Consider the following 27,751-nt stretch of genomic DNA (forward strand, 5'->3'; position numbering starts at 1 on the left):
TAATTTGATTTTTCACAGAGTACATGATAAGAATAATAGAGACTACCAAAGGATACTTGAAAATAAAATGTCATCACAACACAGGAGATGATGATAATGATATAATGATGTGACAGTTGTCGTAAACTCTTCAGTGTACAAACTTAAACCAGTTTCATGTCAAGTAAATTCAAGTTGATACAGCCAAGAAGCAGAAACACATTGCAACAAGAGCAGTGAGATCATAAGAAATTTTTTCCTTAAAGGGGAATGTAGACACATACAACTCAAAGTACACAAGTATCTAACCAAACATTTTTTTAACCCTTCCTTTTTTTTTAATATCACTGGCGAAAATGGGCTTCCATACAACGGCCACAGTTATACCAACTTAAATATAATGAAATCTTAAATTTAAAGTTCAGTAATACTGCACCAAAATATTCTTATAGTATGCATATCAATTTGTGGGAAATTTAAAAACACATAAAGCAAATTGGTGGCAATATCCATCGATACGCACAACGGTAGCATTTTTGACAAAGCAGCACAACTTGTCATAACACCAGCTCTTTTTTTGTTTGGAGATACACAAAGCCCAAAGGCTGTATTTATGCTCAGGTATGTCGAGTTTGAGCCTCAGTCGTGGAGCGCTTATCGGTTAAAGGTCGTAGTATTACATGTTTTATCAACCGGTTTATTCTAGTGTCAGGAAGTAGTCCGAGGAAGTAGTTAGCAGCCTTGTTTGAGTGACAGCTGAGCGGTGGTGACAGCCCACACGGGACGGCAGCCCGCAGAGCCGAGCCGATACTCAAGATGGCAGGTAATGACACTTTTTATTACTATATTTTCCAATACTTTCGGCGCTTGTTTGCATTTTCAAAGCGATATTTGATTTTTCACGCATTCAATACTCGCAATAGCGACTGTAGCTATTCATATTTCGTGGTGTTCTAGTACAAAGTGCCGCTAAGGCGAGCCAAGTCAAGCGAAAGGGCTGGACAAGCCATGTTAGCAAACTTAGCACCACTAGCCAGCTGGCTAACGGAGGCTACTCCGGGGTATCGAAATGTGTGATTGTAGGAAATCATCTAACCGTTCAAACTACCAGTTAATGTTAAAGATTCAAAATAACCACTCTCTATTGAAGTTAGGCACCACAGCGTACCTCCACTCGCCTTTATTATCGAACTGTTGCCATAGCAAAGGCTAGCGAGTTGACCTAGCTAACGTTAGCCGACTTGCTAAAGTCATTTTCAGCCATAAGCTGACCAAATCCTCCTTTATACCATAACAAAGGGGAGATGTTGTTCTTGGTTAACATGCTATTGGGGACATTCTTCGACAACCAGCAGTTACATTTACTCAGCATCTTACACCGCGTTTAACATGCCGTTTTAAAGTGTGCATTGTTTTTTATATATCGTGCACATTCCCTTGCTTGCCCAGCTGTAAACACTGGCTTCTAGCCGTCCCACCACATGCTTCTCCTTCTGGGATCTCCTTCTAGGCTCTTCTTTGGACTACTCAGTTATGCTTTTGTGGTCTTATCCTGTCCGCTTCTTAAGATGTGTCACAAAAACATATGACTCAATACTTTAAAAAGTGTTTAAGAAGATAACAGCTCTCCTTTAGTAGTTTAATACGCGCCTTGTTTATTTATCTTTTAGTACACCGTAGTCCTATGTGATAGTTCTCTTGTCTCCTATTCTGGGAGTTTATCCAGAATCTAGGGTGTCTTTAACAGGTAAGAGGAGCCCTGTGGTCACTCTGACTGAGCACAGAGAAAAAAATCAGACAAATGGGTTTTAGAGTTGGGAAGACATAGTTAAGGCACATTTTAAAAAGATGTGCTTATTTATGTTTATTAAAAATGTGTGTCCAAATGGGACATATTAAGATACACTGGCACGAAAAACACAAAACTAAATGTGCTGCGGGTACTCATTGTTGAGGACTGAATTAGTGTTTACAGCACATTTCAAGTGTGGTTGGCATTGAGAAGTAGTAGTTTTAAAAAATGTGAGTACTTCTCTTTGCAAGATCTCTTTAATGGCCGTGTGTGATGCAGGAACCTTAGATAAAAGATAAAATCAACCAAAACAGAGTGTAAGTTCAGAATCCCACTGTGACTCAACTCAGATTCTTTGTGACCCTTTCCACAATCACTTTGATAAACCTTTAAGCTTTTATCCTTCGAGAGAATGTGTCTGATTTATTTTGTCATTCTGGTTTGAATGTAAGGCTTTCAAAAACTCACCACAGTATTTTGGATTTAGTTATTTCATTGCTTAATCTACGGAAGTCTTTCGGAATAACCCCTGTAAATGTCCAGTTCATGTTTACCACATAAGTCTTGGCGGACATGACATAACACACAGAGGTTAGACAACATGGTACCTGCTTTTGTAATCTCTAAATGTCTTTGTGAAAATATTGGTCATGTTCTAAGTACCTAAGAGAGCTTTAATAGATACATTTTCTTCTAGATATTGGATAAAACCCCAGAGAAGACAGCAGAAATATCACATAGGACTATATCTGTTGAAGAATAAATAAACAAGATGTCCATTAAGTTACTCAAGAGAAATGTGATTTTGCACCTGATTTCTCTGCTACTTTAGTTTTAAACAATTTAAATTATACACGTTTTAGAGTCTTAAGACACATTTCTTTACAATACAACCAAAAAACACACAGGATGAGACTGATTTAAATGTTGAGAAGAGAAATCTAGGTGTCACAAATGCAGAAATGAAAAATAGATGCATACCATGGAATACCGTAGGAGGTATTCTATTCAGATTGGGACAAGAGGCAGAAATTTCAAGTACTTTAAAGCCAGAACACATCATACATACATTTCAGTTACTATAAGAAGCATAGGATCAGAAAAATAAACATAAATCAGAGGTTAGACACAAACATCGTGCCTGAGGGGATGTGTCAGGTGTTGAATAAAGTGTCTTGTGACCAGAAAAAGTGTTTACATGATAGAAAAAAATGCACAGCGGAAACATACCACACTGCTTTGAAATCAGAGCTTCATGATGTTTGAACAGCAGTGTTTCCAATAAATGCCAGTTTCGTCCAGGTGAGTGTCCATAGAGAGAATATAAAAGATGTTTGCTCATCTAATAAAATGACTTCTGGCATCCATGACTCTAGGATCCAGCGCAGCTACCAGGGAGGTTTTGTAAATGTTTTCATGTATTAAAGACCTGAGACTGTTGAATCCAGTGGAAGTGTCAAGTCAAGTTTGTAGTTTTGGCTTGTTTTGATTCCTTCCGTTTATGCGTCACTTCACGGATGATGTCATGTGGGCGCTCTGCGTTTCAGTGTGACCACAGTGATTTATTGTCTGATTGAAGCAGACTTTGTCCTCTCTTAGTAATTGTCAGCCTGTAAACCTGCCAACCCACAGCTCTTTTCATTTTGTTGGGGGAGTGGTCGTGAATAGACTGATGGTATGTTGATGACATGTCTGTCGTAATGGATTCCCCTCTCTAATTGTCTTATCCTTGCAGGTCTATCTTTATACTTTGAAGATGGCCACGACGATTTGGATGACTGTGAGTATTCTGGTTTTTCTTGTTGTGAAGAAACTCATCAAATATGTGAACACAGCATGTGACAATTTAACTTGCTGCAAATATGCGGGGCTATGTTTGCTACGTTCGTGGAAGTGTCATCTTTCTCGGCAACCCTGTTTGCCCATGAGAAATGTAGAGCTGTCAACAGCGTTTCAGGGTTTTACGCTATGCTATTATTAGCATTTATATGGACCAACAGTCCCTGTTGTCTGCATTTGCTGGGGTGATGAAACAGCATTTAGCTCCAACTGCACAGCCAGAGAGTATTTATGGCTGGAAAATTAAATAAAATAAACCATTAGACTGGAGCGTTTCTGCTTTGTTCACACATTTTAGTCTGAGTCAGTATCTTCAGCATGGCACAGTGATTACCGCGCTGCATCTGCCAGTTCCCATTCAAGGAGCATTAGCTGTGTGTTTCCACTTTGAATGCTTGTAAAATAATCTCCTCTCCTTTCTGTAGTTGGATTTGACGACTATGGTTCAGAGTGCGACGGCATCCGCATCACAGCCTTCCTCGATGCGGGACAGGACAACCTCACTCCTCTTGGGAGGCTAGAAAAATATGCCTTCAGTGAGAATGTCTTCAACAGGTAAGAGGAGCCCTGTGGTCACTCTGTTGACTCAGCACTGTGAGAAAAACAGACAAACAAAGGCTTTTTTTTATTAGTAGCAGAAATATAATGAGGGTGTGGAGGTCATGTTTTGAGCTCATTTTACAAATGATGTGCTCGCAGCTCAACGTTGAAGACTAACCCAGTGTTTATCAACACTTCAAGTGTGCTAGACTTAAAATAATGGTAGTCTTGTAGTATTTAAGGTGTATTTTTTAGCTTTTTGGGCAAGCCATTTCTAGGGATTTCTGATCTGATACACTGATCGAATCAGGAGGATCGTTACATGATCGGGACCAATCCAGCTTTCACGTGTTTTCAGCACCGTCACGCTTTACAGCTGCTGTAAATCAAACCATGTTGCATACATGTCCACTGTGTGGGACTACCTTTCTTTGGAAAGCAATGATAGTAAAACATGGGCTTACAACATTTGTGAAGTGAGTGTTCCTCAAGGAGGTACCAACGGGGCTCACTTAGGGGCCGTTTACACAACAACGGTTTCAGGGTGACATGCAAAAGTTTTACACCGCGTTTACACGGAAACAGCGTTTCAGCCGACCTAAAACGCAAACTTTTTAAAACGGCCTCCAGGGTGGGATTTTTCTGAAACGCTCCCAACATTAGCCACGTTTACATGGACCCAAATATTCCGCTTGCATTCGGTTTATTTGCTCAAACGGAAAGAATTTAACCTTCGTATACACCTCATTCCGAAAAAAAAGTGCCAATCCAAATGGAAATTTAATCGGTTTCACAGGGGTGGAATATTCCTTTCCCCAAACTGATTGAGGTATCATGTGTCCACTCAAACGGAAAGTTGTCAGGGTACGTTCTTTCAGCGCATGCTCAGATATGACTTAAGACGCAACTAGAGATGTTCCTCAACTTTAAAAATGGCGGCGAGCCGTCAGCACTGGACTGCCGCGGAAAGATTGTTTTTGATCCAAACTTTGGAAGAACTGAACATGATTTCAAGACTGGACGGACGACAAACTCCTAATACAGAGTATTGCAACACCGCGATAAACAAACTGTCATCCTCCATATTTGATAAATCTGGCGACGTTTACGTTTTTCTGCGCATGCCCCATTGACTATTCTGTTGGATTACAGCGGCACATGTAGACCAGAGATTGGAATATTCCTTTCCATGTTTACTATTGTTTTCGGAAAAGTCATTCGGAAAGTTTCCATTCGGAAAGACGAAAAACTCCTCATGTAACCGTGGCTATTGATAGTAAAACATGGGCTTGCAACATTTGCAAAGTGAGTGTTCCTCAAGGAGGTACCAACAGGGCTCACTTTAATACAACGTAATCACCCAACAGAGTACAGGATTTATCAGAGAAAGGCATCGGATCAGTATCGGCAAACATATTGTGAAAAAATGGATCGGAATTCAAAAACCTGTATCAGGACAACTCTAGCCATTTCTCTTCAATACCTTTCTTGAAAAGATGAATCTAAGTGCTTTTTAAAGTGGACATATTTCTTGAAAAATCAAGCTTTAGAAGCTTCAAACACAGACTTAACAACACTAGCATGAAGCTGTAACTCTACCCCTAAATCTTCAGAACTGTGTCATTGAAAACTCTTAAAGCAGTATTTGTCTTTTAAGGGGATGAATACCTCACCATAACCTTCATTGCTGTGTCAGATCAGCGTTGATTAATACGTCATCTTGATGATTTGTGTTGAAAGCATTTTGCCATCTCTAGTGGATCCTACCATGAAGGAAACATCTGCAACCGAGTGGAAATTAGAATCAAGGAAACATCTGGGAAGCGACACAGAAATGTCACTTCTTGTAGAGAAAGGGGATGAAAAGATGGAGCCATATTCAAACCATGTCTAAACTAAGTTATGTTATTTTGACTTGTGCACACAAAAGAAAGTTTGCACATTTTCCTGTGACTGTAAATTCAGACGGAAAAGCTTGTGTTTGGACTGTTTAGAAAGTTTCCTGATAGCAAAGAAATACTGTGATGCAATATCAAGGTCTCTAAAAAGTTCTGCATTTTCAATTTTTGACTTTTTTGCTTCACATCTATGATGTAAATGGGACTGAATTATATCTTCAGCCTCTGCATGGAAATATTCAGAACACTTTGTTCCATCTCCAGTTGTCGAGATGTGTTTTTGTCATAGTCATCTGGATAACGTCTGCATTCCTGTGTATCTACTAATCACATACCTGCTTTAACTCTCTACTGCAAGAATGCCAAAGTCGACTTAAAGTTGAGCCAGCGGTAGATGCTGTCTGTCTGAACAGAGCATTTATCTAACAATGCAAGTCTGACATATTCAGACATACCTCTTCAATTTTGCACATTTTATCTGAGATTTATGGTGTTATTGTTGATTTGATGCTTCATATACAGCGAGCGGTGAACGAGAGGCAGATAGCCTCTCTAACACCGCTCTGTCGCCCCCACACCAACACATTTCGTGCCTGTCTTCATGCTTTTCATGCTCAGCTTTGCAGGGTTCAAGCCCTCCTGTCATTTCTAAGCACATGCGTGTGTGTGTGTGTTTGTAATCTACTTGACAGCTTTGTCAGTGCTGTGTTATGTTGTGTGTGTGTGTGTGTACATGTGTGCTCTCAGCACTCGTAGGTATTGGCAGGCGTTCTACTAACTTGACGCTTCTGTTGCTTTCTAGGCAGATCGTGGCTCGCGGCCTGCTTGATGTGCTTCGAGAGTTCAGTGACAATGAAAATGACTTTATCAGTGTCATGGAGACAGTTGCCAGAATGTCAGAAGATGGAGGTAGATGCTTTTTTTATTTCATCCAATAGTCATGGTGTCTGGATAAACTTGTGCCTGTTGACCGTGTGATTTTTCTTTTCCATTTAAGATGCTTTTAAACACATTAATGGCATGGAAATAACACCTGAATGCACATATCTCATGTTTGTACAATGACTTCTTCTTTAATGTGTTCACACAGAGCCCACAGTACGAGCTGAACTCATGGAGCAAGTCCCTAACATTGCCATGTTCTTGCACGAAAGTCGGCCCAACTTCCCCGCTGCTTTTTCAAGATACTTGGTTCCCATTGTAGTGCGATATCTCACTGATCCCAATAACCAGGTACGTTCACTCCGATGAGAGCTCAAGCAGAACTTTTTCAACCAACAACTTCTCTCAGAGTAAATAATTGTTACGACTAGGGATGTCCCGATCTGGATCCCTAGCATCGGATTGGGCCGATTTTGGCATTTTTTTAAGTGTCGGGAATCCTAGTTGGTCCTCTCAACTGATCGTTCACGTTACCTGTCATAAAGCCAAAGCGTCAGTAAAACCGCTATGAGTGCGCCCAACCTCACAAAGTTAAAGAGAGAATGATAAAATAAGGTTTGTTACAGTGACGTAGAACAGCAGCTACACTTAGCTTTATTACCGAGCACATGTGCACAACCAGATACGTTACAGCAATAGCATCTGCTTTACAGCACCCTACGGTAACTTGACAGGGACAAACAGCTCAAAGGGCAAAAACAAACAAGGTATAGTCTGTTAGTTTTGCACTGACAACTCCATGGCTTCAGTACCATCAGTGTGGAAATACATCAAAATAGAAAGTGAAGACAGTCCAACAGCCACATCTATGCTCTGCGATCTTTTCAAGAGGTTTTCAGCTCGACCAGAACATCCCAAAACAACACACAAGATAGTTCACTAACAGAGGAAATGCTGCTCTGCTGTCTCTGGACTTTATAAGAGTTGATAAATATCCATGGAGAGGGGACGACAGCGCCCAAAAAGGTCTGAGAAGAAGGTGGGACACGGGTTTATGTCATCTCAGTTACCCACAGTATGTCATTAAACAGCCTGCTTCACTGAAGCTGTACAGCGCAGTCTGTAGTAATATGTGAGGATGTGATGATGGTAAGATCAGTTAGGCAATGGAAGTTTGTCTGGTGTTTCTACTGAGCCTCGCAGCACAAAGCATAGTTCAGGTCAGTTAAAGTTATTATCTAGTTTGTTGCAAAATAAATATTTCCATGAAAGGGGAAAAACACATGATATTCCCGTTGGTGTCTTATGAGTACATTCGAGGTCTCCCACCATCTTCGGAGAATTGCGTTCAGGTCAGCCTCTGAATTAGGCGTGCTATATTACATGCTGAAAGTTTTCCACCATTCAGGGTTTGCTGAAAGCCGTAAGAGGCATAGAATTTTTTTTTCATCTACATTCAGCGAGCACACAGGTTATTTTCTGCAAAATGTTCTGAGGAGACATGAAATTCAAAGCGATGTTGATGAAATTCTCCTGTCTTCTGCGTCATGTTAAGACATGTTTCCAGCTTCGTATGTGATACATTCAGGTACCCTCGGAAACTTGAGAATCTGATGATTACCCCAGTGTTTTCAGTTTTTAGATTGGACCAATGGCTTGTTAATGCCAGTCATTTAAAAATAAGTGGTATTTTGATCCCGCCGGCGGGTTTGGGATCCAGAGGGTTTTAACTTCAAAACTAGCTGGACTAAGTTAATTGGACTTAATAAGCTTCAGCTATTATTTTTTTCAATTCAGTGCTGCTTCACTTTCTCATTTCTTCAGCAAAGTTTATCCCAAAACCCAAAAATCGGATTGGGACTTGTTATCGGCTGATACTTAATATTAAATAATCGGGATCAGGGGCAAAAAATGCTGATTGGGACATCCCTAGTTACAACAGGAGTGTCATCTATTCTTTAAAAACCTGTCTGTCTTCCCCAGGTGAGGAAGACCAGCCAGGCGGCGCTGCTTGTTCTCCTGGAGCAGGGTCTGATCTCTAAAGCTGATATGGAGACCAAAGTTTGTCCAGTTCTTCTTGAACTCACAGAACCCAGCAGTGACGATGACTACAAAATCGAGGCAGTTGCGGTAAGATTTAAGAGAGACCCAATAAAACTTGTTGGTTATTTAATTTGAGGGTGGAAAGCTGCAATTGAATTAGACTGAAAACCACAAAACACAAGACAAGATAAACTTCTGGCACAGCAGGAACCCTTTATTTACTTTAATGTGATTAGTTGATGCCTTTATGTAACCCAGCCAACAGTTAAAATAAGAATTAACAGTGTGATCGATCCAGGGTGAAATGGTGTTTTTATATCTAATTATCTGTAATAAATCATCCCGTCATAGCGTTTTATTAAGATTTATACTCAGCTGCACTTAACTTGTATCTGTGTTAATTGGTCTCATTTGTCTAACTCATCCACGCACACAAACACCTCCTTATCACCCTCTCCATGCTTCCTCTCTGACAGATCATGTGTAAAGTCGTCACCATGTTGAGCAAAGACACAGTGGAGCATCTGTTGCTGCCACGCTTCTGTGACCTGTGCAGTGATGTCAGACTCTTTCAAGTCCGCAAGGTAACGGTCTGAAAACCATTTTTTCACTAAAAGGTGGAGAAAGTGTAAAAGCCTCCCAGGCTGCTGTCACTCATATCGACCTGGAGGTTAACTGAGCCTCATCAGGGACAAACTCAGTAACTCCGTGCAGCAGCTTTAACTCTATTTCACGCGTCACTTCAGCTGAGACGACACCGTTTGTTTTCTGTGAGGAATGTTAATTCTGAACAGTTTTCCTCTGTAATTGTTTGACTCTTTCTTGCTTTCGTGTAATCCTCTAGAGCGGCTCTTTGAAGCTCATTTCTGTTTTTGCTGTTGTCGCCCAGGGCAGCAGCCGCAATGAGCACATAAATCCCTGTTTCATTGAGTGAGTCATCAGAGATAATACGTGTCTGAAAGTTGTACAATAGGATTACAACTTCACATATGAATGCATTTAGACTGTCTATTGTAATTGTTGTACTGAGAAAGTAAGATGAACAATTTTTCTGAAGGGATTGGGATTTTAATTTTCTGAGAAACACAAATGAAAGATGATGGGTTGTTGGATGTTTAGGGTGATCTCAGTTTGGTTAAACCAAATTCTGCCGAAAATGCCAGAAAGTTTTGGGTTTTCCGTTCACGGCCTGTATCCACAAAGCTTCTCAGAGTCCTCTCAAAGAGCTTTTAACTTAACCTAAAAATTCCTAGAAAGGATTTCTAACTAAAGAGTGATTCAGAAAGCTTCTGAGAGCAACTCTGAGCAAGGAGGAGACGGAAACTTTGATCTTAGTGAGAAGGTGTGGTTGACCCTGTTGCGAGGTATGATGCAGTCTTGCAGAGGATAACATAACTTTGATAACTTCTGACTGAATTAAGAAATGTCTAATCATGACATTAATTTTATATCATGCTAATGAAACTCTGCTACATTTAATTAATAGTGACTCCGCTTCAAAATGTTTGAACGTACCACATTCACACACTGATTATATTGATTTGCTTATTGATCTGTTTACTGTCCATGCTGCCCATGTTACTACTCAATGCATTTGATTTTAATGGTGGACGCAGACTCAGCTGTCAGCACTTCCTGTGATTACTTGCGTCTTAAAAGAGGTTTGATTTGGCAGAACGACCAAAACAACAAAGGTATGGATTAAAAAGAATTGGACAGAGGAGCCTGCTGTTGACTCAGCTCATGGAGGAGAATAAAGAGTGTTCAGAGGGAACTTGGGTCTCGAGATCACGGCACAAGGGAAGAGGCAGACTTAGGAGCTCATCAGCCAACAAATGAATGCGTTGCTCCTGCTCCTTGTGCGCACATTGCGCAAGTGTGAGAAGCACTGGAACGTGCTGGGATCCCAAGCTAGAGCAGAGATTACAGCACAAAGTAAAGTTGTTCTTAAACTTTAGGTGCCCGAGTCTGATATTAATATCGGATATTGGTCCGATATCAGCAAAAAAACAAGTATCGGTATCGTATCGGAATGCATCTAAAATCTCCGATATAAGCAGTTTCTGTTACCCATTGGTTAATAATAAATGGGTCAGTTTTTCCTCATAACTTCTGTTGCTGACTACTGTTCTTTGTTTGAATAATATCACTTAATCAAGCCTTTTCTAACATGACAGACATACTACAAAATAAGTAATAAAAGTATGCATGATTAATGCTGATATCATATCAGATTAATATCGGTATCGACCAATACTCAATGCTGCAGTATCGGTATTGTATCGGAAGTGAAAATGTAATATCATCATGTAACATCCCTATCTTAAACAGTTTTGTGGGCTACCACTTAGGGTATAACATTGGTTTCTTGACATAAATAACTGTATGAATGTTTTAGAATTTCATCTGCTTATTAACTGGACTGTTCAGGGGATGGATCAGCAGCTAACAGCTGTCTCAGGTGGCAGATATTGTGTTTAGCGTGTTGGGAAAGTCCGACACCAGTATCAGTGTTCACTCTTATGCCGCGGCCACACCGAACGCAAACTTGCGAATGTATTCACGTGAATCGCCTGAGTCTGGACGCTGGACTATTTTAACGCGGAAACGCCCCAAACGCGCCGCGCCAAACGCCCCAAACGTGCTGTCCAGGGGGAATTGGCGTCTAAACGCGTCTGCATTGACTTTGTATGTAATCTCGCTGCAAATTCGCGTTTGGTATGGCCGTACCATTAGGCTTCTTAAAAGTCTTCCTCCCTCCTCCTAACAGTTTTTCACCTTAGGAGCTCTTTTTAGGCTTAAGACACTTTGTGAATAACTTTTATCTCACCGAGGAAAAATTCTATGAAAAATCGTAGAATCCGAGGAATTCTACGATTTTTCCAAGAATAACGTCACGAAGAGCTACTTTAAGCCTTAGGATGCTTTGTGAATACAGCCCAGAAGTTCATGTAAATCCTGCAGAAAAGATGCAAACTAACCCCATGATGTTAGGCAGATTATATGGTTTTCAAAGAAAGTTAAGATGACAATGAAGCTGGGGGACATTATATAACTTGAAATGTCTTTTTTTTCAACTCTTGCTTCTATTATTGTTGTTGTTTTAAGTTCTCATGAAACTCTGTAACATTTTGTGGTTGTTGCTCGATGGTTAAAAACAAACATCTATTGTTTTTTACGCCTTGAACTTTTGCTTTCTTCATCCTTTTATTTGTCTTGTGTGTTTCAGGTCTGTGCCGCTAACTTCGGAGAGTTTTGTTCGATTGTGGGTCAGGAGGCCACTGAAAAACTACTGGTGAGACGCTTTAAGACTTTTTTTCTTTCTCTGAATTAAACACCACAACTAAATGCTGTGTGTGAGGTTTGAGCTGCTTTTAAAATAGTCCTGGTTAAACCGTTCAGACTATTGAAACAAAGACTCTCATCTACAATGTTACTGTAATTAAACCTGTCACAGCAGCTTTCACACGTGTCAACATCATGATTATGTAACTTTAATGTTCTGCTTCGTGTGGTTAAAGTGCCGTCATGTAACTTCTCATCACATTATGCTTTCCTTTAACAGTTTCCTTGTGCACCTGCTGTTGTCAGAGTTCAGAAGTTCAATGCTTATCTCTGCCCTGTGTCTTTTTCTGTAGATGCCTAAGTTCTTTGACCTGTGCTCAGACAGCCTGTGGGGCATCAGGAAAGCCTGTGCCGAGTGCTTCATGATGGTTTCTAATTCCACCTCTCCAGAGGTGCGACGTGCAAAACTGTCCCCACTGTTTATCAGCCTCATCAGTGACCAGTCCCGCTGGGTACGACACAAACACACACGCTTACTAAAAACACAGAAGGAAATTGTAATTCACTCTGTTGCATAACATTAAGAGCACATTTATGTCTTGTAACTTCCTCTGAACATTGATGATGAGTTTGGTAGCGGTTACTTTTCCTGGACTTCTTATTCTTTGTTCCTAAATTTAAACCTCATCTCTACTAACTGTGAAGCTCTGTTTTTTTTTTACTGATTTTAATTTGGACGTTAAAATAATAAACTTGAACGTGTTCTGTGTACCTAACCAGCTCAAATTCACGTTGAATGAAAATAAACAAAAGAAGATAAGTGCCTATAAGGGGAAAAAATAGAACAAAATTCAAAACAAGAGTCTCAATGTTACAACAATTAAGATTTTTGAGGTTAAATTGTATGAGAAAGACCTTGTAATTTCTATATGAAGGCTGTAATACCTTAAAGGAGGGTTGACGGATGTGAATCGTCTTGTTAAAGGAGCTGTGAAGAGTTTCTAACTGATCTTTCAAAAGTCTCCCTTCTAGATATATTCCTGATTGTAATCCACACTTTAAAATGAGATTATCAGCACCAATATTACAGGTTACAGGCTATTTCTAAATGCTACTTCTTGGCTTCCTGATTGGGTCGAGCAGGACCGGATTGATTTATGGCATGTCTAAGCCTTTATAACAACACCACGCCGGCTGTTGAAGTTTAGTAGTGAGAAGAGAGATTCATGTTTTCTCTGCTGAAAACGATTTCTGTGATGGTGGACACAGGAGCCTAATTGTCAAACAGAAAAAGGACAGAAAAGCAGAAGAAAGCTAAATGAGAGAGAGATAGAGCATGAGCTAAAGGCTAACGCAGGAGCTAATCTGTTTGTGCTAATGTCCATTCAAACTACATACAAACTGACAGTGTTTACTAGTTGTCACGTTAGCTTTTAGATACGTCAGAGCACCGGGCTGCCGATAGCACTACATATAGCCGGCTACTATAATGTTTGCTTGATATCTCGTTTCAAACTGTAGGGCTACGTATCTGTACTGATAAATACCTTACCTCGGCGCGTTGTATCCTGTAAAAAGTTGTCTTGAACAAAGAATTTTTTTTTCGATCCGATCTCCATTTAATTCCAAAACAAACACACGCCTCACTAAAAGTCATTTAAGACAGTGTGCAGACACTCCAGGCCACAAAGTGGTGAGGAAGTCCAATTAAAACAGATCAAAAGAAGAAAAACTAGTGGCTGCAGGAGTCAGCACAATCAGTTTGTTTCCCTAGCTCCATAACAGACTTAGTTTGTTGTACTTTGGATTCAGAATCCTAAAACTTACGACACCATGGTGCTGATCTGCTGAAATAATTCGTATTTAATGAAATTTATATTAAAACAATATATCACAAGATGCTCTACATCCCTTATTTAAGGTCCAGGCTGCAGGCTGCTTTTCCGGTCCCTTCAGTTTAGTGTAGGCCAGCCATAGCATTTTTATTCTTTAATATTATTTTTTTTTCCCTCTGGTATAACTTTATCCATGTGATCTTATATTTTTGTTCTAATTGTAAAACTTTATGATTGTAATTGTCATATTTTGTTATCTTACTGTCTCCCAGATCCTCTATCGTAGCATCAGAGAAAGTGATCCCTCTATTAAACGTCGTACTTTAGAGTAGTGTTCAGATATGAATGTCAGTGTGGCATAAAGCTTGAGGGATATCAGTGTTGGGTCTTAACAGTCTGCAGAGGGAAGTGTGATACATATTTTGGTCCATGTGTTGTACATTTGGCATCTCACCAAGTCCATGAGGGTCCATATTTAGCTTCCCCAATGGCTTGAGACAATGAACAAGTTTGATCATGTCTGCATAAACAGACACTAACACACTATAAACAGAACTGCACTGTCTGTGACTGTGTGGACTGTGTCCTGGTGTCAAATGGCTCCACAAAGCGAATAATTCATCCCTGAAAAACAGATCATTTTTGGTTTTGAGTGATGAAAAATCTTTTAAGTGACAGTTTCCTCTCTGCTCTTCTTTTAGGTTCGACAGGCGGCCTTTCAGTCTCTGGGACGCTTCATCTCCACCTTTGCCAATCCATCCAGCACAGGCCTTCACTTCAGAGAGGACGGGGCGCTATTAGAGGTCCCCAGGTGTACATTAGACAGGTAAGTTCAGTCTCCTCAGTCATATAAAGCTGCTGTTCTCCTTTGTTTGTGTTAAAATATGTTAGTTGTCTGAATCATATTAGGCCTGAAGGTAATGTTGCTCAATAAAGTGAGCTCTTCCAGTAATCACAGCAACGCTCTGTATCAGTGAATGGTTATGAGTAAGTGTTGGCACAAACAGCGGATTATGTGTTGCATCACTGGTCCCAGTTGCCTGGGTGTGATCAGGTCGGACCAGTTTTTCTCTCTGAAAGGGTTCATCTGCAAGTCGGGGATGTGAAAAGACTTGAAGATGACACTGATGTGGTTTTCCTGGAGGTTTTAGACTAGACATGTTGAAGAATTTTTAATTTACTAAATGATGCTTTATCTAAAGAGTATCATTTTCACTCGTCTAAAAAGTTAATTTTTTTATTTTGTTTTTCAAAAAAAGTAAGAGAGTTGATTAATGGATGGTTTTTGTTGCTCTCCTTTCAGCGACTGCTCCCTAAACTCTCTGAACTGCTCCGACATCAGCAGCTGCCACACAGAAAGGACCATCACCCACACACCTCCCAACCAGGACGGTCGCGCCACACCTTCCCCGGAGCACGTGTCGACAGCTGACAACGATGACATGCACAACTATGACGACAACCACGCTTCAGCTCCCAGAGAGATGCACAGCAGCTTCACCCACACAATCTCGAACTGCAACACCAGCCCGATTACGACAAACAACTCAAGGAACACGAAAGAAACAGAGCAGACCGATGAGAACTTTAACTCTTTTCACTACTGGAGATCGCCTTTACCAGACATCAGCGGAGAACTCGAGATGCTCAGCTGTCAAACATCAGCAGAAGTGGTAGAGAAGGAGGAAAAGAAAGAGGAAAAGAAGAAGGAGGAAGAAGAGGAGGAGAGCTATGAAGACAGTTGTTTTGATTCTAAACCCAGCCCAGGTCAAGCTACCAGCGACCAGATCCAGAAAGTCCTGGACTGTCTGCAGCCTCACATGGACGACCCTGATGTGCAAGGTGGGGATGCTGGAGAGAATTTGTGCTCAAGATGTAAAACTTTAAAATTTTAATGTCACAAAGATTGATCTGTGTTTATTCGTCTTCCCTCAGCTCAAGTCCAGGTGTTGTCAGCAGCTCTGAAAGCAGCGCAGCTCGACAGTCCTTCAGACGACAGCCCCACAGAGCCCACAGAGCCCACAGACCAGACCGAACCCCAGCCCAAAGAGCAGCCAGAGAGCGACGAGGAGAGCCCGTCTGTGGAGAGCAAGTCAGTGGAGGTCCAGTCTGAATGTGAGGACAGTCCCACAGAGGAGGAACAGAGGATGGAAACTTCTCTGTCCTCAGAGTCCAGCCCCGTTCAGGAGCAGGGTGACGAAGAGACGCAGACAGAGCCGCTGGAGGACCAGGAAGAGTCTCCTCCTGACTCCCCTGTCCCGGTAAGAGACTGTCACATCCTTTCAGGCTGAGGAGATATATTTAAAAGCTACTGGAGAAAGTCTCCAGCTTGCAGGTTTTGCAGAAATGTGAAGCAAAATAACTGTTCTGCTATAAACCCCAGAAGTTGGTGATCATTCAAGATAATTTGACTGTCAAACTGTAAAATCTCACAATCTCAAGCCTGAGTGGGTGTATTTCAGTCCGATTTGGCTGCGATTGGGTTAGCAACACGAGGAAAAACTCCACAACTGTCATAAGATTTTGATTCTGATCCACAATTTCTGATTTCTGCTTCTTCACAGTTCTTGTTGGCATCTCAAAGAAAATAGTAGCAGCTCTTGTGATTGGGATTTGGCATCCATCTAGATATTTAAAGGCTGCACAAAACTCCTTAAATCAAACATTTTTGCAGAATTGTGTTGGAAAATTGCAGCCTCAAAGCTATAGATGAGCTTTTAATTGATCATAACTAAATTTGTTTTATTCCTCCAGACTATAACCTGAGGCACACTAGAGCTCCTAAGAAATAGTGATAAGAAATGTTTGATGTATTTATTCTCTATCAAGGTGCAATTTTATTGTATCTTACTTTTGCTAAAACTTTGCCACAAGCAGCCGTATTTATTTCCAAGGTTTTATTTATTATATTTTACTATCTGATAATTTTCACTAGATTTTTTAATGTAAAAGATGTATTTTATCTTTTTTTGTCATACTGTTAATGTGAAACAAATTCCAATCGACAGTATTGACATGGCAATAAAGTATTGAATCTTTTTTTTTCTTTTTTTTCTTTTTTTCCTTTTTTGTCTTTTTTTTCTTTAGGAAAAAAAGGGGAAAAAAGGAAAACAAGAAAAGGAAAAGGAAAATAGGGAAAAAAAAGGAGAAAAAAAGGGAAAAAAAGATTTTTAAAAAAGATTTTAAAAAATGGTGTATTGAATCTTGAATCTTCTACTCAGAGCGTCCTTAATTCGCCTTCTCTTTCTTGTTTCCTTATTCTGCGTTTGGTTTGATTTTTCCCAGGAGTCTGAGCTAATTGAGAGTGTGGAGGAGGAAGGAAAAGACGACTCGGCCCACAGCCCGGTCTCCGAGGACAGGCCCAAAATCCAGGTCAGTCAGCAACTTCCCTCAAACATCCTGCAGCTATCGATCACACCCTCTCTGTTTCTCCTGATCAGCTCACACGTGGATTATGAAACGCCTCCTCCCTCTTTGATCATCCATCTTTAATCTCCCCGTCTGCAGAATGTCATCCCCCAGCAGCTTCTGGATCAGTACCTCTCCATGACGGACCCCGCCCGCGCTCAGACCGTGGACACAGAGATAGCCAAACACTGTGCCTTCAGCCTGCCAGGGGTGGCGCTCACTCTGGGACGACAGAACTGGCACTGCCTCAAAGACACGTATGAAACGCTGGCTACTGATGTGCAGGTAGGCTGTGAGTCTGAATCAGAGAGTCGGGGGGATTAAATGTGCTGTTTCACTGAAAAGATGAGCACTAATGCTGTCATAGACGCAGATATTTAAGCAACACTTTGATGTAAAGCCCAGTTTAGTGATATCATTTAGCTTCAGGAGGAGTTGTGTGGATTTTTAAGCTTAAATCAAAGACAAACCTTAAACGGTAAACAGCTGAGGTTGAATAATTTCTGCTGTGAGCTTATCTAATTGAGCTCTTAGGCTTCCTTTGAGTCATGAGAAGTATTTTTCATGACTAATGGGTGAATATTTATTCAGTCCTCTTGGAAAATAATGCATAATGTGAGTGTCAAAGCCAGTTCACTCTAAAATACTTTGATTCTGTTTTACAGAAGTAAATACCACAGATAATGTAAATGTGACAAACTAAAATGTCTAGAACCTGCGAGTTTAAAAACTCTTGATGCTTTGTTGTTGTGGATTCGATTGAATCAGCGTCAGAAAGTCTACTCTGGTTGTTTGTGGAAAATAGGTTTAAATTCAGTTCAGTCTGGAAATAATGGACTCTGCAGATTGATATGAACACCGAGGAAAGAATGCAAAGTGAGCTAAAGAAGTAGTCATGTAAACTGGGCCTGCTGTCCTGCTGTAACGGACGCAAGGCAGGCAGTTAAGAAGAAGGGGTGTCCAAATTCTCCATGATATCAATAGAAAGAGAAGAAGAAGAAAGCGTATCCACAGGGTCCAGGACTGAGCTTCTTCAGTAGTCTGTTCAGTCTCTGTCTCCTGGATCCTGTCTGCTCACAGCAGGTGAAGCTCTTCCAATGTGGTGTTGGTGTCTGGTGTTAGCTCCTTTAGCCATGTCTGTGAATAGCATGATGCTACTCTACCTTCTGGTATCCCCTCTGTTGCTGGGTTAGCATGGCTAGCTTGTCCATCTTATTGGAGATAGATCTTACGTTCCCAATAACGATGGAAGGAAGGACAGGTCCATGTCGTCACTTCTTAGCTCACACCTGAGAAACAGCACGTCATCCTCACCTCCTTCACCTCACCTTGTTGGGAAACATCAGGCCTTGCACCAGTTAGCACTGACATGCTAAAGGCTGGGAACAGCTGATTTCACATGTAAACAATGCGGTCATGGTTACATGTAGGATCTCCAGACAAACAGGAGAAAAAGTAGTAAAAATATCGCCGAAGCCACAAAAAGTTTGGTGTCCATGACCAACAACTGAGCCATACAAAGTAATGGCCCACTCCAAATGCAAAGATTACGAAAAAGAGATAGAAAAAAATTACAAGAAACTGCTACTTTGCTACTTCACGCTAATATTAGACAAGTTTTGAATTGTTGGTTGTATTTTGAAATTGTTTGTCATAACGATGTACCAAAGCTGCTACAGTTTATGATAGCTACACCGACATCAGACCAGGGTGATGGGTTTGCAGTGGACAGACTTCACTGCTGTGGGCTGCGGTTTATGAGTGATTGGACAAATAAGCTGCATTCAGGAGCTGCATCAGCTACACAAGCTATGAAAGGCAAATGTTACGGTATCAGAAGGTACATAATATAGCTTTGAAATACCGTAACGTTTGCTTAACGTTCACTTTTCATGGTTTAGCTGTCTTGCTACACATATGATGCGGTGCATCGCGGTGGTGCCTGTTTGCTGTGAGTTTGTCGCCCTAATCTGACATAAATTTAGCAAGCGTCTAGGGGAGATGACATAGCAGAGATCGAGTGGCGTCTCATTTCTAAGAGATGTTTTTTTGCCCGTTCCCCTTGGCTTTTAACACAGAGGGGGAAGGGGAGGACAAAGGGGTAGGAATTAATACTGCCATCAGGTGGATTAGTATCAATATCTGTCGATACCAAAGCTCAGGAATCTGTTAGGGTGTCTGGACTTAAAGGTCTGATCGTGCATCCCTGGTTGACATCCTTCTGCTCCTCACAGTTAAAGCAGAATGAAGGATTTCTGTGTCCTCTCATTGTGATGCTGCGATTCCTCTGTAACGTCCTCCTCTTGCTTTCAGCAACACTTGTTGTGTTAACGTGTTGCTGGAGGACGTGTGAAAGAGCTGGAAATGTGTGAGGGGAAATGTTTCTTCACTTCACAGCAGCAGAGAGTGTGTGTGTGTGTGTGTGTGTGTGTGTGTGTGTGTGTGTGTGTGTGTGTGTGTGTGTGTGTGTGTGTGTGTGTGTGTGTGTGTGTGTGTGTGTGTGTGTGTGTGTGTGTGTGTGACAGCTCTCAGTCACACTGCTGCTCATTACTTCATCACAGCACTGAGGGTCACTGTGAGCATGACAACGCTGCTCTGTTCAGCTGTTTACTCAGACCACCGATCCCTGAGAGGGTTCAGAGAAATGTCAGGGTGTGTTTGTATCATAACGGCATTTTATTTACTGTTTTCTGTTTTTGTCCTTTTTTCACTGAGAGCTAAAAATGTTTGATGATTTATCAGTTAAATTCCTGATTCTGGGTTTCAATAATAAAAATACTTGTTAGTAGCCGCCAAAAAAATACATCAATGTGTTTTCTTCTTTTAGAAAGTAACATTTTCCTCCAAGTTTTCTTTTCTGTTATGAAGTCTCTAATTTCTTTATGGTCCATAGTGCAATGAGTTTTTTTTTTCTGTTGTGGTTGTTTTACTTATATCATTATTTTATTTTATTTTATTTTATGATTTCGTTTTTTATTTTATTTTATTTTATTTTATATTTTAATTTAATTTAATTTAATTGTATTATTTTATTTTATTTTTTGTTTGATTATTTTATTTTATTTTATTTATTTTATTTATTTTTTATTTTATTTTATTTTACTTTTCCCTACCAAAATTACACTTTAATTCATCAGTTTTCAGTATACTTCATAATAACCACAAACTTGGACTTATGTCTACACAGAAAAATATTTGGTTTGGACTTGTTTGCACTCTCTCATTCTTTCATTTTGTGTGGGAAGGGGCATAGACATGCATGTAAATGTAAATGCAAATTTCTTATTGTTTTACTACCCCTGACTTTCTAATTCTTGATACAAAATTTGTTTTTTAAATTTTTTTTATTTTATTTTATTTTTCTTTTAAATTGTTTAGTTAGTTTAGTTATGTATTTATTTTATTTCTACCACATTTTATAACAATGGTCTGAAAATAACTTGTCATACTTGTTTTACTGTTTTTCTTTATTCCTGAAAAACTAATGTAACTTTGTCTAGCTGCAAAACATATTTTAATTTTGCATTGAATAAAAACTTAAATATATATATTAAAAAAAAGGAAGTGACATTTTCCTCCTGTTAGAACACGTTTATGATTAAAGCTGTTAATTTAATCCTTTTGTGTGTCTTTCCCTCTGTTCTTCACACTCTCAGTGGAAGGTGCGACGCACGCTGGCTTTCTCCATCCACGAGCTGGCAGTCATCCTCGGGGACCAGCTGACAGCAGCAGATCTGGTGCCCATCTTCAACGGTTTTCTCAAAGACTTGGACGAGGTCCGGATCGGGGTGCTCAAACACCTCTACGACTTCCTCAAGGTGGGAAACTGTTCTCCAGGCTGTTTTGAAGCTGTTTGAGTGATAATTGAAGGGATATCTGAGAAGTGGTGCAGGGTAATTGAGCTCATTGCGTTTTCTCTTTCAGCTTCTCCACGCAGACAAGAGGAGAGAATATCTGTACCAGCTGCAGGAGTTCATGGTGACGGACAACAGCCGCAACTGGAGATTCAGATACGAGCTGGCAGAGTGCGTCTCCTCTTCATCTTCCAATCCTGAACCAATAACTTCTCATGTTGACAGAATTACTCCTCTTTACTGACGTCTGATGGATTCTCCCTCCGTCTTTGTCCTCCTGCAGGCAGCTGATCCTGATCATAGAGTTGTACAGCCACTACGACGTGTATGACTACCTCAGACAGATAGCGCTCACTCTGTGCTCCGATAAGGTGTCAGAGGTCAGGTGGATCTCGTACAAACTGGTACGTTAGTGTCGTTGAATTTAAGGTTATTTACTTGTTTTGGGAACATCTGTGAAGGGAGAACTCTGGGCTATGTGTGGCAGATGGTTTGGTCAGCAGAAACACTGGAAAAACTTAGACAAACAGGAAGTGACTCACTCTGATGAATTGTATTCAGTTTGTTTTATATCCCCTTAAAAAAGAAATGCCCTGACAGTTTCTGAAAAACTTTTATTTTCTTTCTTACCAGGAAAAATATTTTACTGCAGTTTTCAGACACCAGCATTTCTGTTTCAATGCAAAATGAGGACATGAGATTTCTAAGCCTTGCTGCAGTTTTAGAAGTGACTTTAGACAATTTATTTTTGTTTGTGTTTCTGAATCTGTTCCTTTTATTATTTGCAACTTGAAGTAGCTTCTCATTTCCTTTTATTTCCTTACTCTTTTATTTAGTTTTTGGTTTTGAATTCTGAGGCGTACATATGTATACATAGATGAATAAAAAGGACATACAAAAAAATAAATAAATGAAATAGATTAGTGAAAAGCTAACGAACTAATATGGAGAAAAACAAGCAAATTATTAACCATTAATAATAATATTAATTATAATTAAAATAATACTAGAAATTAAGATATGTAAATAAATTAAGAATATATATTAAAAAAAAATAGATTCTGGTTTTCACATAAACTACATGTTCAGTCTCATGATTAAGCATGTCCTCTCCTCCTGTGTCCTCAGGTTGTAGAGATCCTCCAGAAGCTGTATGCATCCGGGGCCGATGATCTGGGCCAGAACTTTATCAATGAACTCACTGTCAGGTTCTGCCACTGTCCTAAGTGGGTGGGACGGCAGGCCTTCGCCTTCATCTGCCAGGTCTGTAACCGTTAGCCTGTTTTTTTTAGCTCCAGAGAAAAGGTGAAGGTTGAGGATGAATTCATGTAGAAGTAATACTTGTTGTACCTTCTTGACACTGTTGTGAAAGTATAAAGAGCATTCGTTCATGTTTAGCATGTTTGTCAGAGTGTTAAACTTGTATTTCGTCAGCCTCTCTCTGTGATTACATACCCTGTCTCTGTGGTATGTGTCCGCTGCCTCTGGGAACAAAGCTGTTCCCCTCCTGTTTCCCGTGTTTGACTTGTTGTTGGTGTGAACGAGTGTTTTAATGTTTCCTCGTATTGTCTGCTCTGCAGGCCATCGTGGAGGAGGACTGTATGCCCATGGACCAGTTCAGCCAGCACCTCTTACCCAGCCTGCTCAGCCTCTCCTCAGACCCGGTGGCCAACGTGCGAGTGCTGGTGGCCAAGGCGCTGCGACAGAGCGTCATGGAGAAAGGTGAATACAGACACTCCTCCTTTAATCCATCAGGCTTCTTCGTCTGTAGAATCATTTCTTGTTTAATTTGTTCTTTGGGTTATTTTCTGAGCGATGCATCTGTAAATCTCACCAAAACAGAATTAACCTTTGCTTGTGTTGGGGATGTTTTTCTCTGTTTCTCAGCTTGATGTCAAAACAAACCTCACTAATCAGTTTGTTTACAATGTTTGGCATTAATTAACCTCTCCAGAGGTTGCTCTTAAGTTTTATGCATTATGCTGTCAGTATGTTCTGAAAACAACCACTATTTGGTTTCCAAACAACAATCCTTTATTGTGCCAGTAGTTGAACCCTTTTGAGTGATCTTTAATGTGGGATATTAACTCAAACTCAACTTTAATTATCAAGCACCTTTCAGATTTAGCATGCAGCGCAGAGTGCCTCACAAACAAACACACAGAAATACACACACACAGGTAAAATTTGAAGGACAAAAATCAGGAGGAAAGAAGAGAGAAGTCATTAAATTAAAAAAAAAATCAAAATAAAATTCATACAGGAAACCAATAAAATACAAGCAAAAACAATTAAATAAATGAATATGATTCAAATAGGAAATTTTTATCAGAACAGTAATAATTACAAATAAAATGAAAAAGAAGAGTTAAATAATTATGTGGTAATGTTAGCAAAAAATTCATTTATTGTACGGTTCTCATTTGGTGCAGTGACTGTAGCTGCTGCCCCCTTGTGGCCCTTTAGTGCTACTACAAAATACAGCCATTTACAGTATGAAATTTACAAATTAGGTATTTTTTGCTAAATTTACTCAACCTCACTAAAATATAAAAAGTAGAGTTTGTTTGCCTCCTCCCTCCACATTTGTCCTTAGATTTGACAGTTTTTAATTTTTGAGGAGTTAAAAAACATTCAGCTGTTACTGGAGATCAGCTTCAAATGTTGCTGCATACTAAAGCCCCATTTCCACGAAGCGCTTGAGTTCATGTTATGCGGCGTTTCCAGTGACTAATCCTGAGACAGATCCCCAAATAACCGACACGAGCCATCCCACTTTTTGGGACCCTTCCATAAGGGTGCCAAAATAAACCGATCCAATCCCGGAAAGTGGAGCTACAACACTGCAGACTGTTGATGGGCAAAAGAATCGTCATTTACTGTGCAACAGCATCTGTATTTCTCACATTTTTCTTCTTCGTTGGATTTATTAGTCGGTAGAGTTACGCTACTATGGCGTCGTGCTAATAGACTGTATATGGAGTGGACAGCGTGGCTCCGCCATTTACCATTGTTCGGTTTTGAAGCCAAAATACCCCCATTACAGGCACCGCCAAAAAAAATACACGAGAACAGCAGCTGTCAGTCATCGTTAAATGTGACGTAAAGCCTCGTTTTTAACCTTGTATAACTAATAAAAAAGAAACTTTTCAGAAAAAAAGAGGACTTGAATACAAAGCAGCCAAATGATATCTTCAAATCACCACAACAATCTGACGTGAGAAACATTTCTATGAGGTGCATTAATTTTTTTAAGTTTGGCCCATCCGGATTTTTTGACCTATACTGCAGCCAGTCACCAGGGGAAGCAGTTTTTAAGGAGACCTCACTTCGAGCTGAGCAAGATGACGTCCATTTTTTTTACAGTCTATAGTCGTGCTATTATGTAACTGATGCGGCTATCAGCATCCAGCTTACACGCTGCCTACCACAAGGGGGCATGGTTGGCTGTGGAAATGCAAACAAGAACAGACTTAACTGAGCCAACCCGTACCAAACAGTACTGATTTAAACCAGACTGCTTGGTGGAGACAGGGCTTGATATTAAGGAATCGTTGTGCTTTGAAAAATTCACTTGGTGTTGTGGTTTCTTTACAGGATTATCTCTGAGTAATAACAAATGCTCCCCAGTCCTGTTTTCTTGTAACTAACTGAGTCTGATGTTTTGGTCTCACAGCGTACTTCAAAGAGCCGGGCTGTGCCTACTCAGACGAGCTGGAAGAGACCGTGATGGCCCTGCAGTCCGACAAAGACCGGGACGTCCGCTTCTTCGCCAGCCTGGACCCCAACAAAGGCCTGATGGAGACGGCTCCTCTGATTTAGCCTCAGCTCCACCTGAACCCTGATCCAGCCCGCCTGCCTGTCTACCTACCTGTCTGTCTGACTGACTCACAGTCAGCAAAACCTGCAACACCAGCACCCAACCAGATCCCCCGACCCCCTCGCCTGCTGGGCAGACCTGCACCAAGAATCATGTCCGACGTTCCGATTCCAGCTGAAAGTATGAAAACGCTCAAAACAACACGACCCAGTCTCTGGTTGGGCTCTACGACGCGCACATTCTCAACACAAAATGCAAACTTGTCAGAGTTTCCGAAAATGAGCAGGACTCAGAAATTATTGTTACACCTGAACTGATTCCCTCCTCCTCCGTCATCCTCCTCCACACTAACTCATCACAAACTTGTACAAACCACGACAGGCTCTTTCTCTTTTTCTCCAAAGCTAATTGTAAGCTTGATTATAAAGTTGATTTTTTTCTTAGTGCTTCTTTTTGCGGATTACTTAACGAACAAGCAGGCTCGGCCTGCCTGACTCTGACGTGTGCACTAACTCAGGGGGACTCATCTGAACCTAAACAGCATTACTAGCTAACAGCAGCAGCAGCAGCAGCAGCTCCTCTCCTCTCTGAACTCTCCAGCTGTCTGAGCGACACACCAGCCACACCAAGTAGCTCCGCTGGTCTCCGTCGCCTCCTTTTCCTCCTTAGATAAATGCCTCTGTTGTCTTCTGAGATGTCCTCTGGGTTATCCTCCGTTCCCCTCCTCTCACTCCTTTTCTCTGCTCTTCTCCATCCGGTCTTCATGGGTCAGCGAAACCACTACTGCACAGAAGGAACCGTGATTCTGCCACTCAGCCTGACTCTTAATTCAAACCATATCTGGGACTTTTTTAAAAAAATGAACTGTTAATCCCTTCCCCTCTTGTGTCTGTTTACCAAAAATGTGACACAACACGTCTCCCAAACAGCCGGAGACGACTGAAATACCTCTGTGTGGACCTGACTGGCCAGTGTGTGGAGCACATGGAGGATGGCTGCGGTCCAAACTGGCTCTGTGTGTGTCCTCGATGGGTGAATCTTTGTGGCTTAAACATCTTAACAAGGGCTCGTGGTGACGTGACACAGGGTGAATCTGAGAACGAAGAGGAAGAAAGCAAGCACACTGTTGGAATATGCATGTCTCCCCCTCCTCCTCCTCTTCCTCCTCCTCTTCTTCCTCCTCTCTTGTGTATAGTCTAATTCCTGATGTTGAATTCTGTGACCATGGTAGCTTTCAGTGGATCTGACTGACCAGTTGTACAGTAGGATTTAGGAATGGCTGTGTGATGACACTGAAAGCCGGCTGATCGTTGTTTCCCTGTCTTGGTGGGATGAATTTTAAGTATGAGGTTTCTCAAACTCTTTGTACAGCTTAAACCTGTGGAAAAACAGTGTGTGTTTATGGAACCAAGGCCAGTTTAGTCGAGATGTGTGTGAATATTGGGAGCAGCCACCAAGTCACTTTTTGTAGTCTTTGGAGCTTGTTGGTTTTCTTCCGTTGTAAATCCACCCCTCTTGTTTTTTTCTTTTGTTTATTTTCTTTTTTTTTGAACATTGACATAACTTGAGACCTGAAGCTGATTGTGGTGTGTGCTGTGCATCTCAAGTCTTTCTTCCTTGGAAAGGAGAGCTCACTGCGGTAATGGCGGTGTCCACTCATCTCGTCTGTCTGCGATTTGTGTCCATCTCATTTTTTATGTAGTAGAACAGTTAATATATACATTTTATGAAAATTATTTTTCTTTTCAATTATGCACCACTGTTCAAAGATTTTATATCCTAACTTTACAAAATTTACAACCTTTGTAATATTCAATGGTTTCTTTTAAAAAGACATTTTATGTAATGTTATTTTTAGTATTCTGTAATTAAAATGATGAAAATTAACACGTTCGGCTCAAGTCTTGTTTTTATAGTTTTGCATTGTGGTCATTGAAGTTTTATCCTTCTAATTTTAATAGTGCTCCTTAATTTGAAAATATTTGAAAGATATTATATCAGATTTCACTGCTGTTGACAGACAAACACAGGACTAAAGGGTTTTGAAATTTAGAGCCTCAGGTTCAAACCGTTTCCTTGTTATTACTCTTTTACAAGTATCAGAATTTTACGCTAAGTCATGTCATTTTTATGACTTTTTCTTCAATTTAACCAAAATCCAGGATCTTTACAGCATCAAGATCTCATTAACCCAAAATTTTACTCGACGATGGAGACAGAAATGCCTGAAATCACTACCTTTAGATATTAAAATGTCGAGCAATCAGCATCTTTATGTCAAACCTATTTCTAGCAAATGCAATCTGACTGAAAATTCCCTTCATTTTCAGAAGCTATGAATCAATAATTGCTGTTTCCTTGAATTTATCTCCTTAAAAATACACTGCCTGGCAAAAAAAAAGTCACCACCAAAAAATAAAGGCCACACACTTTAGCTTTGTTTACCACACATTTGCTGTTGCATTAATTTTCACCCAAGATCTTGCCACTGGCCAGACAGTGTATTTCTGTCCATATTTTTCCTAAAATTAAAGGGAACCATACAGCACTTTAGGGAAACTCCAAGATGTTTGAAA

The 27,751-nt window shown here is 40.5% G+C and overlaps 1 protein-coding gene across 1 annotated transcript; it reads left to right on the plus strand.

Annotated features, from left to right (window-relative positions):
- Positions 1-556: 556 nt before the first annotated feature.
- ppp4r1l (protein phosphatase 4, regulatory subunit 1-like) lies at positions 557-26,996 on the plus strand. Its single transcript, XM_074676645.1, has 20 exons — positions 557-802; positions 3,507-3,551; positions 4,036-4,165; positions 6,851-6,957; positions 7,139-7,281; positions 8,914-9,060; positions 9,450-9,557; positions 12,203-12,268; positions 12,612-12,770; positions 14,795-14,919; positions 15,397-15,935; positions 16,029-16,354; positions 17,379-17,465; positions 17,601-17,786; positions 21,158-21,319; positions 21,426-21,526; positions 21,639-21,759; positions 22,484-22,618; positions 22,936-23,077; positions 25,032-26,996. Exons 1-20 carry the CDS (start codon positions 796-798, stop codon positions 25,175-25,177), a joined length of 2,982 nt encoding a protein of 993 aa, XP_074532746.1. The 5' UTR covers positions 557-795; the 3' UTR covers positions 25,178-26,996.
- The last annotated feature ends 755 nt before the right edge of the window (positions 26,997-27,751 follow it).

The sequence above is a fragment of the Halichoeres trimaculatus genome, unplaced genomic scaffold, assembly GCF_033239565.1.
Source record: "Halichoeres trimaculatus isolate MK-OKI-2021-1 unplaced genomic scaffold, fHalTri1.1 fHalTri1_scaffold_1, whole genome shotgun sequence".
NCBI classification, from domain to species: domain Eukaryota; kingdom Metazoa; phylum Chordata; class Actinopteri; order Labriformes; family Labridae; genus Halichoeres; species Halichoeres trimaculatus.

Excerpts from the sequence above, each read along its gene's own strand:
- ppp4r1l (XM_074676645.1), top strand. Across the intron at positions 17,466-17,600 it reads AGGACAGGCCCAAAATCCAG|AATGTCATCCCCCAGCAGCT; the intron begins GTCAGTCAGCAA and ends CCCCGTCTGCAG. Across the intron at positions 17,787-21,157 it reads CGCTGGCTACTGATGTGCAG|TGGAAGGTGCGACGCACGCT; the intron begins GTAGGCTGTGAG and ends TCACACTCTCAG.